We start from the raw sequence: 16150 nt of genomic DNA, 5'->3' as shown, positions 1-16150 counted from the left end.
CCACTATATATTAGGAAAGAACTATGTACATATTGCTTAATTTAAAAGGATCCAAAAATACTTGCAGGCTTAGTTGTCAGGATTACTTCGAAAATGTATCCTCATAATATTTCAGAATGCTAAAGCAATACATAAAGCCATCAAATATACACTACTACTATTATTATTAGAAAGCACTGGGTTCATATACTCAAGACGCAGCACCTATGTTAGTTTTAGCAAATGGTGTCACGTGGGGGGGATGCAGGGGGTTTAGTCCACACCGGGTGACAACCCAGAAGCAGGGTGACACCTGATTGGGCCCTCCTCCTGCTGTGCCCCTCCTGGCTTGCCATGGCAGTGGAGGCCTTCTCACGAAGAAACTGCCACCTCTGTAGCAAAGGAGAGGGCCCAGCAACTCTAAAGCAGCAGAGGCCTCCTCATGAGGAGACCCTTTGACACTGCAGCAAAGGGGAAGGCCTACTAATCATCTCCCAGCTTTGCCACAGCAACAGAGCCCTCCTCACAAGGAGACCCCTGCAAGAAACAGGGCCCAGTATGCTGTTTTGACTGCTGCTCCCCCCACCAACAGTCCCCCTGGCACCCAGTGACACCAGGAATGGGATGCCACTAGTTTTATTTAAACACTTTATTCCCTTTCAGGATTTTGATAGTGCAAAAGCAAAAACAAAACTTTTATAGATGGATGATGGAAAGTTTCTATGTTAGTTGGTTTGCTTATTAGCCTGGAGACAGATGCTCCTCCCTTGCCTCCAGGAAACAATGGCCTGTTACAGACAGCCAAAATAAAGCTGCTTCGAGTCACAGTGAAGGTATGGTATTTCAATGATGCATGCATCCTAAGAGTCCAGAAGTCACACCAAAGCCACGCTCCAGACTGGAGCGTGGCTTTGGTGTGGCTTCTGGACTTTTAGGATGCATGCATCATTGAAATACCATACCTTCACTGTGACTCGAAGCAGCTTTATTTTGGCTGTCTGTAACAGGCCAATATTTCAGTAAAAACAGCAAATTATCTCATGGTAAAGCCTAGGGTATGCAGCATTTTTTGTGGACTATTGTCATCACAAATTAATCTTTTTAAAAAATCATAATATTTTGTTGTTGTTTTTGCTGAAACAGACTAATATGGCTACTTCCTTGCAATTCACCATATGGGAGAGAGAGAAAACCCTCCTTATATAAAGCTGTGTAAACAACAGAACTGTTGCAAAGCTCTGCTTCCAGTGTCAAATGTGCTTTTTATCATATTTTCTCTCTAATCTCTGCTGTTCCTCATGCCTCTACTTGCCTATGTTTTATTACACATGCACACTAAATATATGTGCTTATTTAGAAAGTTATATGTGTCTTCCTGCAAGAAACAAGAGGAGCAGAAAAATGCATTTTAATTAAAAACAAACCTATATTCAGAAACATATAATGTGGGTAATATACAGACTACACATGTTTTAGCTTATTTGCATTCAACCAAAACACTGATGAGTCAAGCCAAAGCTCATATTTTAGTATGCATGACTATGAAGAGGAATGTTGGATTATAATCTCAACATGTTATACTTGGAATGTCAATTTAATTTCACACTAAAGTGTGGTGAAATCAAAAGATTAACAGATACTAGGACTTTTACCAAATGTTTTTCAGGCATAGAATGTGAGTCAAAATATGTACCTCTGTAAAACTGGAATATTATCCAAAATGATATGCAGCATTATCAAAACCAACAGTGTGTTTCTCAAATCTACCTAAATTGACTGTACATAAAAGATGATACACTTTAATGATTCTGTTCCATTTTATCCAAGCAACTATTTGTCAGAATACTGCCATTTTGAAAGGTCTTGTGTGGAATGAGAAAAGATCACTGTTTCACTAATTTCATTCTTGCAGAAAAGAATGTTTAAAAATCCCCACTGGTTAAGATTATGAGCATGTTTGAGCATTTTTTATTGTTCTTTTCCATTTTTGGAACGTTTATTCTCATAACTGTACAAAGAAATTGTATACACTCAATGCCCTCAAAAACATTTTTTTTTAAAAAGTTGTTGTGCAAATGATTTCTTGGGAAATAGTTCCAAAGCGCAAAACAATACTGGTAAATCACAAGTTCTCGTAACATGTCAAGAAGCATGACAACTTTTCTCACTGGTTTTGAGGTCCCTCCATTGGCTGCCTATCAGCTTCCGGGCCCAGTACAAGGTGTTGGTTATCACCTTTAAAGCCCTAAATGGCTTGGGTCCAAGCTATCTCAGGGACCGCCTCCTCCCGTACAATCCTCCCCGCGCTCTCCGGTCCTCTGGGAAGAACTTACTGCAGCCTCTAAAATCTAGGCTTGCAGCAACCTCCCAGAGGGCGTTCTCTGCTGTCGCCCCCAAACTCTGGAACGACCTGCCAGATGAGATCTGTCAGTTGACATCATTAGACAGCTTTAAAAAAGCGGTCAAGACGGATCTCTTCCGGCAGGCCTTTCCAGATTAACCATCCCGGCCCAGGGTCCCTGATTCCCTCATTCCTCCCATGGCCCCATCTTAGTGATGGTTGAGGATCAACAGAGGGATATCAGGGATTTTAATTTTTAATTGTTGTTTTTATGCTTGATATTGTGTTTTTAATATGTTATACTGTTTAATACTGTCTTAAGGGGGGGAGGGATAAAGTGTTTTTAATTGTTGTATTTTATATTTTACTGTTGTCAACCGCCTGGTTTCCCATAGGGCGGTATACAAATAAATATTATTATTATTATTATTATTATTATTATTATTATTAAAATTTTGGAATCTCTCTATATCTCTAAATCAGAGGTTCCTCAATTCGTTTATTCCTCAGGACAACTCCTAAGTGGGATTGAAAAAACACTGAATATAATTTAGTTAAAACAGCAAAATAATTCAATTCTAATTCTCTCAATACACACAGAGTCTAATAAAATAACAGAGGTATCTGCATTTACTATACTCTGTCTCCATTTTCTAAGCTATGTGACTTTATGGAATCTAATTCTATTTGCTGAACTAATTAAAAATTCATACCTGCCTCGATCTTCAATCGGAAGAGGTGAGATATAAATAAATATTTATTATTATTATTATTATTATTAAAAAGGCAGAAAAGCATCTTCAATTTGAAACCCTTAAGGTATCTGCAAATAGATATCAAATATGATTTCAGCTCATTTGAGAGAACAACAGGAACTTACCAAATACTCTAGCCACAAATCCTAGGGGAAACTGAGATGCAAACATTGTAAGAAACCAGGGGGCAGCATATAAACTGGGTCCTATTTCATGGGCTTCAAAGTGATTGTAAAGATCTCGGTGGTAATCATGAAGAAGTCGAGAAAGTTGATACATCTGGATCTTGAAGAAAACAACAACAAATTAATAAATAAAATGTGCTGTATATATTCATTTATAAATCTAGAAATATTAGTAAAAGAACTGACCCAAAGAACCCTGGGTTGACGTATCCACAGGTGAATGTAAGTACTGTACTTTAACTCTTATCAAAAAAAGGAACCATCCCTTCTCCGAGCAGAGTGGAGACAGGTGAGAGTTTAGTCTATCCCAGGAGCACCTTAAAGAAGCATGAGCCCTACTCTCTCTACATGGGTGGGAAAATGGCAGCAGTAGCAGATCTTTGGAGCTTCTCCTCAAAAGAGTGACAACAGGAATCAGGCTTTGAAGGATCTGAATAAGACACCTGTATATGTTTATCAGCTTTTCTCGGTTAAAATCAGGCAATGTTATCACATTAAAATTATACTTCATAATCACTGTTAACGTAGTCACCATTTTCTTTGCTTTTGCCTTTCCATCTTTTTTTGACATAAGCATTTTCTTAGCCCCGTCTGTCCTCAACACATTCCACAGCCAATATTTACAGGAGTTCAAACATCCAGCCTTTAGGGTTAGTGCAAACAGTTATGCCTGCTGGAATTTTTATGTTGTTTTGCTTTGTCCTTTGCATCTTTTGTTACATGCCCTTGGATTTTACCCTCAACTTATCCAAGGGTCATATCAAAATAATTAATTTTGGCCCCCAAACCTGCCCTTGACTTATACATGAGGTCGACTTATAGTCAGGTATATACAGTAGGTGAAATAGGAACTCGGAGATACATATGAAATTATTAAGCTGTGGTTTGTGCCTGTAAGTCAGCAAAATCACATGAAAGAGACACATAGCTGACAAAGAAATGCTGAATTATACCTGTCTCTTGTGTACTGAATTGTACAGAGCGACAGGAAAGAGCAATTGTGAGGTATGAGATAAATGTCGTTAAACTAGCACAAGTTTGGTATCATTCAAATACTAAACACAACATTAAAACACAGCATTTCAGGGCCAATTCTTCCTTTAATCCCACATAAATATGTGGGACCACTTAGTCCACCAATTAAATTTTAGCCTTCTTTGAGGAAAGCCTCAGAAATACATGTTGAGTGGCAGCTACTGTTAATGATCATAAGGTAGATATTAATGCAAACTATAGCAAACTTTATTATTTTTCTGACACTGTAACAAAAATTAAAATTAAATACAAGCAGGAGTTCTAACCTGTAAAATAGTCATGTCAGGTCGATACTGCTTCCGAAGGCCCATATCAAACATAAGGAACTTGAGCATCCTGAAAGCCTCTTCTTCACTCATGTGAAGCAACAGCACACCTGCTACAAAGCTAAGGCCCTGGCAATAGCCTACTTCCTGATCCAGGAGGGAGTAAGCTTTCAAGATATTGTATAATGACAGCTGTCCAGCTCCAAGCTGGGCAGAGAAATACGGATGTGTTGGAAAGGTGCGACCTGTCAAAAACAGAAATAAGGTTAGCAATAAAGCTACTAAAGAATGAAAACACGTCCTATAAAACAAACAAAACATGTGCTATCTTATATAGGAAGCAGTATAGAAACAAATCCTTTGTTACTATCAACTGAGTCTTTAAACTCAATATAGTCACTCTAAAATAAACATAAATACAATTGTGAAGACACACCCAACTAAAGGTGGTGGCAGGTTTGGGTGTGCAACGCCGGTACCCTGGTGAGATCAAACTCTTCTACCCAAAAAAGGCTCTGAAGCTGAATGTAAAGTTCAAAAGGGGGGAAATTTAATTTAAAGGACAAAATAAAGAGTTTTCTCCTCCCCAGCTCTAAACAAAAGGTACTTTACAGTTGCAGCAATCTTCCGGATGTCATCTTTCTGGGTCTGATGTTAGTTTGCTCTCCTCACTCAATGGAGCTGGTGCAGGGTCTTTCAGCTCCTGAATTCCTTTATTCACTTGTTGTTGGTAACTAAAATGGCTAACTCCTGGTAACTGAAATGGCTAACTTGGTAACTGATTTGGCTAAGGTGTAAGAAATGCCCTTTCCGGCTGTCTGGGCCTGTTTGCCACCAAAAGACAGCTCTCTGCCTGCTCACAGCAAAGACTGCTCCAAACTAAAGGCTTCCAGCTACAACAGAGCATGCTGGGAAAGGGCAAACCAAACCTGGAAATAATGCAGGGGAATCCTACAGCTCCTCCCACAACTAATACAAAGAACTTTTCCTACAGTAAACATACTATGGCCTGAACCAATGTGAAAGAAAATGCAGGGGAAAGTTTCAATCAGTCCTGGCAGGACATCACAACAATGAACCTTCTTTAGACAGATAGGGACATGACGTCTCTCTGGATAAAGCAAATTTTAGATGAGATGTGACACAGTGGAGAATCCTAGCCAGGAATTTCATTGTGTGTTGAGATGCTTAACAGAAACTTCTTTCTTGGTCTGCCAGTGTGTTTTGGTCATGTGGATCTTTTCAGAGCAAGGTGGTATAGTGGTGTGAATGTTTGACTAAGAGTCTGGGAGACTAGCCATAGTAGAAAGCAGTGGCAAATCTCCTCTGAATAAAGAAAGCCCTATGGTAGGGTTGCCATAAGTCAGAGTCATTTTGAAGCTACACACCAATACATCATATGGATTTCAGAAGTAGCTGAAGAATTGAAAGCTTTCGGGCATGGTTTGAACTATTTTTGCCCATTTCTTTGTGGCAAGGCTAGGAAAGGAAGTAGCAAAGCTCTACCTCTCTTTTAGGCTGAAAATATGAAAGAGTGCTGCCTCTTCTCTCTCCTCTTCTGCCACCCTGACAGATATGCAAATTTTTCTGTAGAAGCAGTGCAGGAACACAGACTCTTTCTGTATGTATGTATTTGCTGGCATTCAGCAGCAGCAAGAGAAAAAGCTGCTGAAGCAAAATACTACTATGCAGACAATTTGGTCTCAGTCACATCAAGCTTTCCTTCTCTCTGCTGTTTACATTTCTGCTTCAAAGGTCAGACTGAGAAGACTTCTGCAAGTGGCTTTAGGGACAATAGCTTAAGTGTGAAAACAGTTAACACTAGGACATAGCTTGTGTTTAGTTGTTGTGAACATGGCTTTTACAGGTTATGTTCAAATAAATTACAGGATCTTATAATCTTAGGAATTCTATTTCACAAACATGTGAAGATGAGGAAGGAAAGTGGTGTCTAATAGCCAATATTTTCTATTGTAAAAATGTGGCTTTTCTCATGAAACCTTCCTGGCCCTACCATTACTGTTAGACTGCAACTTCCATGAGCTCTAGCTTACATAACTGATGGTGTAGGACAGGAACATAGGAATCTAACCCAATTGTCAGCTTTGACCAGCAGCAGCTTTCCAAGGTTCTAAACAGATTTTTTTCCTAGCCTTTACAGGATATCACAGATAGTTTCCTATCTAAGTAACTAACCAAGGCTGTTTAGCTTCTGAAAGCAAGTAAGATCAGTTGCATTCAGGTTGGTATAGTGCCTTGGACAATAATATGGATGAAGGCAGATGAAGTCCAACAAAACATTTGGACAACAAAATGTTCCTTGTTTCTTGCTTACTGAAATTCCTATTGTGATAAATTATCACATAAAGTTATTACAACAACTGCTTGTATTGCTCTGAGTTGCCCTCCTGCCCAAAGCTGACATTTTAGGAGCCATATAATATTTACTATTTTGGAAAGAGGCACAGTGAACATGGAAAGAATCAGTTTTTCTCCTCTTAAAACTCAAATACATGCAAAAAAGGTTGACTTCTGCTTTCCTACTGGTGTTGCTGAAGAATGTTTTGTAGCTTTCTACTTGTTAAAACTCACTGTACTCTTTATAATTTCTCAATTCTTGCATCTAGAGAAGATATGCTCCTTTGTACAATAGCATCAGAGGTCTTATTTTAATACAAAGCTTGAAACATAAAGTGGAACGCACTCCCTTGGAGTGTGGTGGAGTCTCCCTCCTTGGAAGTCTTTAAACAGAGGCTGGATGGCCATCTGTCAGGTATGCTTTGATTTAGAGTTCCTGCATGGCAGGGGGTTGGACTGGATGGCCCTTGTGGTCTCTTCCAACTCTATGATTCTAAGATTCTCCCTGCACAGAAATGATTGCTTTAGGTACTGTGTACTAGAAAGGAAGGCTGTGTTTGTTTTCTGGCTGCTAACTGCTCACTGGCAGGGAACTGAGTCCTTCTATAGATATAGCGTGCTTTGCTTCTCAACTGGAAGAGCAGCTTGTATTGCTCTGCGTTACCTTCCTGCCCAAAGTAGGAGTTGTTCCAACACATGCTGAACAGGCCTATTCAGTGTCTCCTGTTTGGCAGACAGTTCCACTCAGCAAAAAGCCACTGTGAAAGCATGAACTAACTAGAATTTCTGGGGGAGTGGGGGGTGGGGAAGAATGGTGGTGGTGGTGGAGATACCAGAATGCAAAACTTGCAATAAGGAGGATAAACCATCTTTTTTTAAGTTAAAAAAGGTTTAAAACAAAGTGACATGACTCAGGAATTTCTGGTAGTTACCAGGCACTGAAAATTGAGACATAAGAATTCAAACATCAGGAAGGCTGCAATTTGTTGTGACGGAGATTTATTTTCAAATGCATGCTAGTTGTATAGATTGTTTTGAAAGGCATTTCACACACACTAGAAGCAACTCTGCTATTCAAACAGCATAACATGTATGGACAAAGATTCCTGTATATATCTGAAGAATAAGCCTTCTCTCCACAAGGATAAAGGCTCAGACAAATGCAAAATACAGATTTTGCATAAAGCAAAATGGCGGAAAGCAGACATAAGAGTTTTTCGCATGGGGGTTAAACTGCTCCCCAGCGCGTTCTAACGGGGGCGAGCGGGGACGCGCACGGAACGCGATGGGCATCGGATGGGGCCCAAAACGCGACTTTATCGCATGGGGGGACGCCGCTGCCGCGCGTTCCCATCGCCTCACAATTCAGTTCCAGAGGGCGCCATTTCTGGGGACACTTTGAAACAGTTCCCAGAAATGGGGCCCTCTGGAACCGAATTGGGACGCGATGGGAACGCGCGGCGGTGGCGGCGGCGTCCCCCCGTGCAATAAAGTCGCGTTTTGGGCCCCATCTGGTGCCCATCGCGTTCTGTGCGCGCCCCCGCTCGCCCCCGTTAGAACACGCTGGGGAGTGGTTTAACCCCCATGCGATAAACTTCCATAATGTAATAGTATACATCTCCTTTTCTTCATTTTGCACTTTAAAATGGGATTTTATTGCACTATATTAATTCTGCACTTTTAAGAGCCATTTCTTAAATAACTAAGCTTTTTTGTTACTGATTCTAATTCTGGATTCCTGACTTTGGGATGTGCCTGGGTCAAAGAAAGGGTAGAAAGCTATCCCCTTTTCTTCTTTGTCCTTTGCCTAGTGGGGCAGCTGTTTAATGACAGGTTGATTTATAATATGATAGTAATCACCCTGATTAAACTTTGGATCAGAGAGGCAACCTAAACACTGAAACTTAGATTGATGTAATTTTATGTAACTCTGTCTGTCCAATTTAGTACCAACATAAGCTAGAAGGTCAGGGTGCTAGAAGGAATCCATCTCCTTCATCAGTAAACCAGTGTTTTCAGAAGGCAGGTTTGAGTATTTAAATCTGAGATTGGGCCAGAGAGACAGATCAGGTTTTTTGTTGGTGTATGGATCACCCCACTTCCCATTAGTTTGTCTTTAGTGTTGGAGAATCCCAAGATGGTGAACTTAGAATCTTAGAAAAGCCAAGATAAATTATGAGTTATATGACTCAATTGTGGGAGATCCATTCAGTATTTTATGTCTGTTAATGACAACTTTGTGGCTGTGTGAAAACATTATTGGCCCAATGCATTATGCAGCTTACACTCTAGATCTGGTGTTTTTACTGGATGGAAGGTTAATCTTTTTCTATAATATCATGATGGTCATAATTACTATTTGTGAAGTTTAGACTGAGAAGTATCCAATCCCCTTTGCAATGGTGGTAGACTTTCTAAGATCATCTCTCAAAGATTTTTGGAATCTGAATATTGAATATTATTGTCATAGCCAGTGTTCCTGGAGAAGCCCTACTCTCAGTATGAAATGAAGAGTACTGGAAACAAAACAATAAAAAACCAAATCACTGAAGACACCACATTGTCCACAATACATTATATGGAATGCTATAAGTCTCAAATTTCCAATCAAGACAGTTCATCGCTGCATATAAATTGCAACAAACTAAGCAGTTACACAGACTGCTCCAAAGGGGCAGCCTCCCCTTTCCTGGCCAGATTGGGGCCATGGCAACTTCACAATGTGACCCCGATCCAGCCTTTGGAGGGTGCTATCAGGAGCCACAAAAAGTGGCTCCTTTTTGCACCCTCTAAAGGGTGCCATAGCCGTGGCAGCGTGGCTCTATGGTGCCCCTTTGACGCTGTGTCATTTGGACGCAGTGCCAGAGGTGCGTCATTATGGCATGTGCCGTCTGGAGTGGCGCACACCATCATGGCACCTTGTGGATGGAGTTAGGGCAAGAGTTGCCAGGACGCTGTCTCCGCCCACAGTCTGGCCTTTTAGGCCGGTCTGTACAGGCCCTAAGACTTTTCAGAAAATTGCAATTTTTCAGAATAGAGTTCTTTAGAACATAAAGCAGTAAGTATCATTTCATTTTTTAATATTAAAAAAAAGATTTACCTAAGTCAATAAGTATTGCATGCTGCTGGGAGGTTAACTGTTTTAAAAGTTCTTTGTACGGTGTATCCTTTGGTTGCTGTTTATTGGTATACTGATGGTTAAGCTGGTATTGTTCTGCTAAAAACTTCCATATCTCACCTCGGTGATGCCTAGGGACTCCTTTTCAAAAGATAAAAAGAGAAAAGTGAAACAAAATGAATTAGAGAAGGGAAGACACTACACACAGTTTTGTACTGTACACACCACTGTCACAAGCATCATTGCCTTGCTTTTCGACAGCCTGCTCTTTTAATCAGTTTAAATTACTACCCAGTACCATATATTCAACATGTGATCCAGTCTTTTGACCACATGTAGAATTTATAGTTTCTGGTTATGTATAATTTAAAAGGATGAAAGAGTGGTTCAGCATTGCAGCTATTACAGTATTGTACTGTATGAAATGAAAAGATGACCCTTTGCACAACTATGTACTGCTTTTTCTACTGATTCAGCACCACCATTAGTTCAGTCTGTGCACTGTCCGGTACAATGAGCCTTGCAGTCATCTCCTCGTTCTCCTCTTCCTTCAATATGGGAAGGATGGTTGGGAGAGGTATTCCCACCTTCCAGAGGAGGCAAGTTCTTTACTATGGACGGGGATTGAACAGACAAAGGGCGCCTGTGCCTTGCAAACTTGCAAGCTTCTTGTCCTCCAGATGAAAAGAATCCAAAGCTTGCAAGCTTCTCGTCCTCCAGATAAAAAGAATCCAAACCAGGCAGCACATTCCTTTGCAAATGGTGCATGCTGTTTTGAGTAAGAAGTGCCTGGAATGCAGCAGAAAGATCCATCCATTCACCTACTTTGAGGCCTTGGGGGAGGCAGAGGAGAAGCAGTGGCAGCAACAACAGCAGGTGAAGGAGAGGCAGAGGAGGCAGCAGTAAGCAGTTACCTTTTACCATAATCAATCCTTTACTCTCACCTTAATCCCCTCTGCCTTCCATAGCCATGGGGAATAAATGTGTTCAAATGCAGCTCCTATTCTGCACCCTACTTTCTCCCTTGCCCTGCTTTTCCTCTTTTTTATGCTCTTCTGCGTGCACCTCAGGAGAGCTAGCTGGGCCATTCCACTTGTTTCTTTAAAGCTGCATCTACATGTTCCTGAATACAGGTGTCACCCACTTATTTGACAGCTTAGGGACAAATAAGTATACTTACAGGTTACACATTTTGACAATCTTCACTTTTTGACAGTGGCCTGATCCCTGACCTGTCAGATAAGTAAATGACTCCAGTAGCTGACAAATACAAATTACACTTTCTATTTCTAAGTATTTTACATGTATAAACTAATTATAATTCTTATAACCACCCTGTAAGGTAGGTCAGTATAATTATCTCCCATATTGCAAATAAGGACACTGAGGCTGAGGAAAAGAATCTTGCTAGTAAATGCATGGTAAAAGTGATTTGTACATTGAAGTAAACCTGATATCTAGCTCTATCTTTTATTAGTAATCATGTTTTAAATGTGTTTTAACCATGCTTTTTATAATAACATTGCTGTTTAATTCTTTTTTAACTTTTTAAAAATGAGACTTTAACTTAATCTTGTTTTAAATTCCTGCAAGCCACCTTGTATCTCATCCTGGGAGAAGAGTGGGTATAAAATAAATAAATAAATAAATAAATAAATAAATAAATAAATTTCTTAGCTGCTTTAACAGCTCTGTTATAACTGTAATAACAATTCCTGTGTAAATATATCTGATTGGAATAACTTTCATACCTTTTAAGTCTGTTCCAGTAGCATATTGTATAATGCTCAAGTATTTGCATGACTCAACATATAGGGTCATACTGACAATCAATTATCCCCTAATACTTAAGTAGATATTTTTATAGCTCACTTTACAAAGATGGGTACATGCATCTGTATTCCATAATAATTACATAAGTACACTTACCTTTCCCAACAGCAGAATGTATTTTTTCCATGTCAAACTTCGTCTTTGATCTTCCTGGAGTCCCTAACATTTTTTCCCAAATCAATGTTACTTCTTTGAGGCAAGGGGTGATTTCTTCATAGTCAAGCTTCAGACGTTTGTTTAACAGATTGTTTTCAGAAGCTAGAAAACAAATTAAGACACCCATGACACTCACTGTATGAGAAATTATTTTGAAGGCAGTTGCTTAATGAACCATGACAATGAAAAAAGACAAACATGTTTCAGCAGCTTTGAAAAAGTATGAAAATAACACAAAACATGACGTGACTGATTCACATTCGACATCCTATCTCACAATAATGCCTCACTATGGGCATTTCAAAAGACAGTATTATAGGGTTTGTTCTTAATAACATTTTTTTGCATTTAACAACTGAAAGCATTCACCTTACTTGCATTATCTGTACAGTATACTTGCAGAAAATGGTACAGACATTATGTATGGTGTTATTGAGAGCTGAAAACAATGTTAATCTGAAAAATGGGCTGGGATGGAGCCATGCTGATGGTTGACCATGTGGTCAGTGTTCCTGAGGAAGTATCTTGAGAGAGATTTTTAGACAAAAGAGTGAAAAGGAAAATTATTTGCAGAGGGAGATACTAATGTGGTAGCTATTCTGAGGCCCTTTGGGCAAGTTTCATTAGGGTTAATAACTGCATAACTGCACTAGTGCATAATATATCTATCTGTTTAATTATGTCAACTTTGATATATGGACAACAAGCCCTTGCTGTGATGATATAATACTAGCACAGTGTCATTCTTGGGACATGCTATTCCAATACATCATAGGAACACTGCCACGTTGATGATATAATAGCATAATGTATCATCACAACATCGTTCCCATTTATTACATGGGTAAGACATTGTGAAATCTTTCTACAAATGACTCTATTTCACAGAATGAAAAACCCCGCTTTTTAATTTTTATTTTCTCAGTTCTGCCAAAAGCATACAAGAGCAGAGAGTTAGGATCTTTTCCCTTCTTGTTCTCAGTTATGACATCTCAGGGTAAAAGCATAATTCACAAGGCCAGAACAGCTCTTTGGATATCATACATAAGCTCTTTAGGACTCCTTGTTTTATTTTGCCTGGGTATGAAATGATCCAATATCACATGGATACCAGTGAAGAACCCATTCTGCAGTTCTTCACTGTACCAGTCTACCAGACTACTTAAAAAAGAAAGAAAGGAAGGAACAAAAAGAAGAAGAATGATTTTGTCTGGTCACTTCATTAATTATTCTTTGTCCCTTACATTTGTTACATTTCAATACACTCTGGTGGACAATAACATATCTGCTATTCCAGTTTCACTAGCTACTACATCCTGAGATTTCTTCTCTTATATATATTCAGCCATAAGGACCTTTGCTTCTTCCCCCTTCATTATTAGGGAAAGAAATGCTCCAGGGGGAGGTACAGTCATATCTTTTCATGGTGAAGACTATCACGTGTGTCTGCCTAGTGTCCAGACAGCAGCAGGGGGCTTTCCCTCCTCTTGGGCACTGCAGTTTTTCAATACATCACAGACTGACAGGGAAACTTCCCTGCATGGCCAGGGGAACACTCTATCTCGGCCTGTATAGTGCAATAGTGCTACAGAACAGAAAGAAAACATGAAGAGATCCACCCATTTGGTAACATCATCTCAATTAGGGCACAGTGATCACAGAAACAGAGAATCAGAGTTGAAAAAGTCCTCAAGGGCCACTTGAAAAGGACCTCAAGGGCCATATTTGCCAGTGCAGAAATCCACAGCAAATGCGCTCCAGAGAGGTGAGCATCCACCCTTTGCTCAAAGAAAGGAGAGTTTACTACTGCTGAACAGCTCTTACCAACAGGAAGCTCTCCCTAATGGTTAGGTGGAATATTTTCTTGTAGTTTGAATCCACTGGTTTGTGTCCTAGCCTCTGCAGAACCAGTGTACTATAGTGGTTTGAGTGCCAGACTATGACCCTAGAGACCAGAGTTTGAATCCTGTCTCAGCCATGTAAACCACTGAGTGGCCTTGGGCAAGTCACACTCTCTCAGCCTCAGAGGATGGCAATGGCAAACCTGCTCTGAAGAAACTTGCTAAGAATACCCCATGACAGGTTTGCATTAGGGTTGCCATCAGTTGAATTGACTTGATGGCATGCAACAACAATACACTCAGCAGCAGAAAATAGGTTTGCTTCATCTTCTAACGTTTCCAAAATGTGCTGGCCAAATGGCTGTAATAAAGTTGTTGTTGTTGTTATTGTTATTGTTATTATTATTATTCCAAATAATTAAAGATGACTAACATGAGAGCCAGCGTGGTGTAGAGGTTGGGTGTTAGGCTAGGACCCTGGGGACCATAGATCTGCCATGTTGTCTTTTAAATCAATTATAAATTGATTCATTATTACAAAAGAAGAAACATTTTCTGACCAATAAGTTCCTAATGTATTTACAATATTTGTATGACAATAAGCAATGTCTACCAGTTAGTCTAGTTAAAACCACTGGATCAGCATGCAAAGACAACTCCTCATACAGTTTGTTCAGAAAAACTGATTAGGATGCTAACAGATACCAAACTGACCATTAACTTAAACTGAAGCAGGTGGATCCAAAAATACCAAAGATACAGTTCAAAGGAGACAGAATTCAGGCACCTTATCAGCACTTCCAGGAACCGGGCTGAGAGCCCCCACTGATAAAACAAGCGAGGCTCTTAAGATAAAGTAAACAAACTATGAGTAAAGTACAGCAAGAGAGGAAAAGCAAACAGCACAGGTTATTGGTAAAAAGGGATTCTAAATAAGCACAAGGCAAATGTTACCTGCAGTATCTCTAGAGCACTTACTGGTACTTATTGTCATACCCAATGGCAGAAGTTCCTCACTCTACCTGATCAGGTTTTTCTACTTGCCTTGTAACTTCTGGTTTTCCTTTTCCATCCTAAGTAGTAGTATCTGCTGTAGAATGGCTTTTTGCCATAGTTCCCGAAGCTCTTTGGATGTCCTTTTCCTCTCTTCTTTTATTGTCCTAAAGGGGCCATCTTCACAAACAGGTAGCAGGGGTGATCTGGGCGGAAGTTCTCCCAACTCACAGTAGTCTTTGTTATGCAACAAAACAAGAAAGAAACATTCAGAGATCCTCTACTGACCTCTATAGTCATTTAGCTTCAAGATCAATCCTGCTCTAATCTTAGGAATATGTTTATTTTAAAGTGTCAATTTCCTAAAGATGCTGAGGACGAAAAATCTGTAAATGTGTTTGCTGGCAACCTCTTCAAGATGCTGGTTGTGGTGGCTTTCCCAGCACAATGAGGCACTGTATTCAAATACTTCTTGGTTTCCATATAAAGCACAATGTATTTATGTATTTAAGCACAATGACTTCCCGGGTGGATTGAACAATTTATGCAAGCCACCACCAACCCTGTTTTTTTGTTTGTTTAAAGATAAATTGTGGAGAAAAATTCCCATTCGCTGCAAAGAGTGTGAGCACATGAACAGCCTTCTTCTTACAGATATGAGTATGACTGAAATGGCTTCTCATGGTGGCTATGTAATGAAAGCCAACTTACAGTCAGAACAAAAGGAACACCTTGAGATTTTAAAATCACCTTAGGCATTCAATTAGCATTTCATAGCTATTCTTGCATACTTTATAAGTACACACACACACATATATATATGCTGTGATTCTGAGGAGGCCATAGTATCCAATACTGATCACAAAAGCCATCTTCCTGAGAGTTTCAGCTTTGGTTTATACAGAAAATGAGTATCTGTATGTTTCATAGGACTAGGGTGCTATAGTTATAACGTGGCCCCACTAATTCTGAAGCGCTTAAAAAACAAACAAACAACCATCTGGTAACATGGTCAACATTTTGCATAGTTTATTGAGGTGAAGTCAGAAAATGCTAAAAATCCTGTGTGGGGGGGAACTACACCCATTCCAGAACCCTCTTTACTCCATAAAAGCATAAAGCACATTCAGAATAGGAAGGCAGAGTTCTCAAGAACTTAACTGATGTTCCTGAAGCTAAAGTTACATAGTACAAAAGAAACAACCTTCTACCAAGTATGTCTAGACACTATAATCTGTTTTAGGTTTCATCTAGTCTACTATTGTCTTTTCTGCCTTAACCAGGATCTCA

The 16150-nt window shown here is 39.7% G+C and overlaps 1 protein-coding gene across 5 annotated transcripts in view; it reads right to left on the bottom strand.

Moving 5' to 3' along the window:
- The window catches only part of TBC1D1 (TBC1 domain family member 1), a 105215-nt gene that overhangs the window by 10686 nt on the left and 78379 nt on the right, over window positions 1-16150 (bottom strand). For all 5 annotated transcript variants that reach the window (XM_089525083.1, XM_089525086.1, XM_089525085.1 and 2 more), the window contains 5 exons: window positions 14912-15097; window positions 11967-12128; window positions 10020-10178; window positions 4562-4806; window positions 3201-3360 (listed from right to left, as the gene is read on the bottom strand). In XM_089525083.1, the coding sequence (XP_089381209.1) occupies window positions 3201-3360; window positions 4562-4806; window positions 10020-10178; window positions 11967-12128; window positions 14912-15097 (912 nt within the window). The remainder of the gene's footprint in view (window positions 1-3200; window positions 3361-4561; window positions 4807-10019; window positions 10179-11966; window positions 12129-14911; window positions 15098-16150) is intronic.

Source organism: Sceloporus occidentalis, unplaced genomic scaffold (assembly GCF_023333645.1).
Source record: "Sceloporus occidentalis isolate IW3139 unplaced genomic scaffold, rSceOcc1.0.p SCAF_5, whole genome shotgun sequence".
In the NCBI taxonomy this organism is placed as follows: Eukaryota; Metazoa; Chordata; class Lepidosauria; order Squamata; family Phrynosomatidae; genus Sceloporus; species Sceloporus occidentalis.
This window is presented reverse-complemented; position numbering and strand designations above follow the sequence as displayed.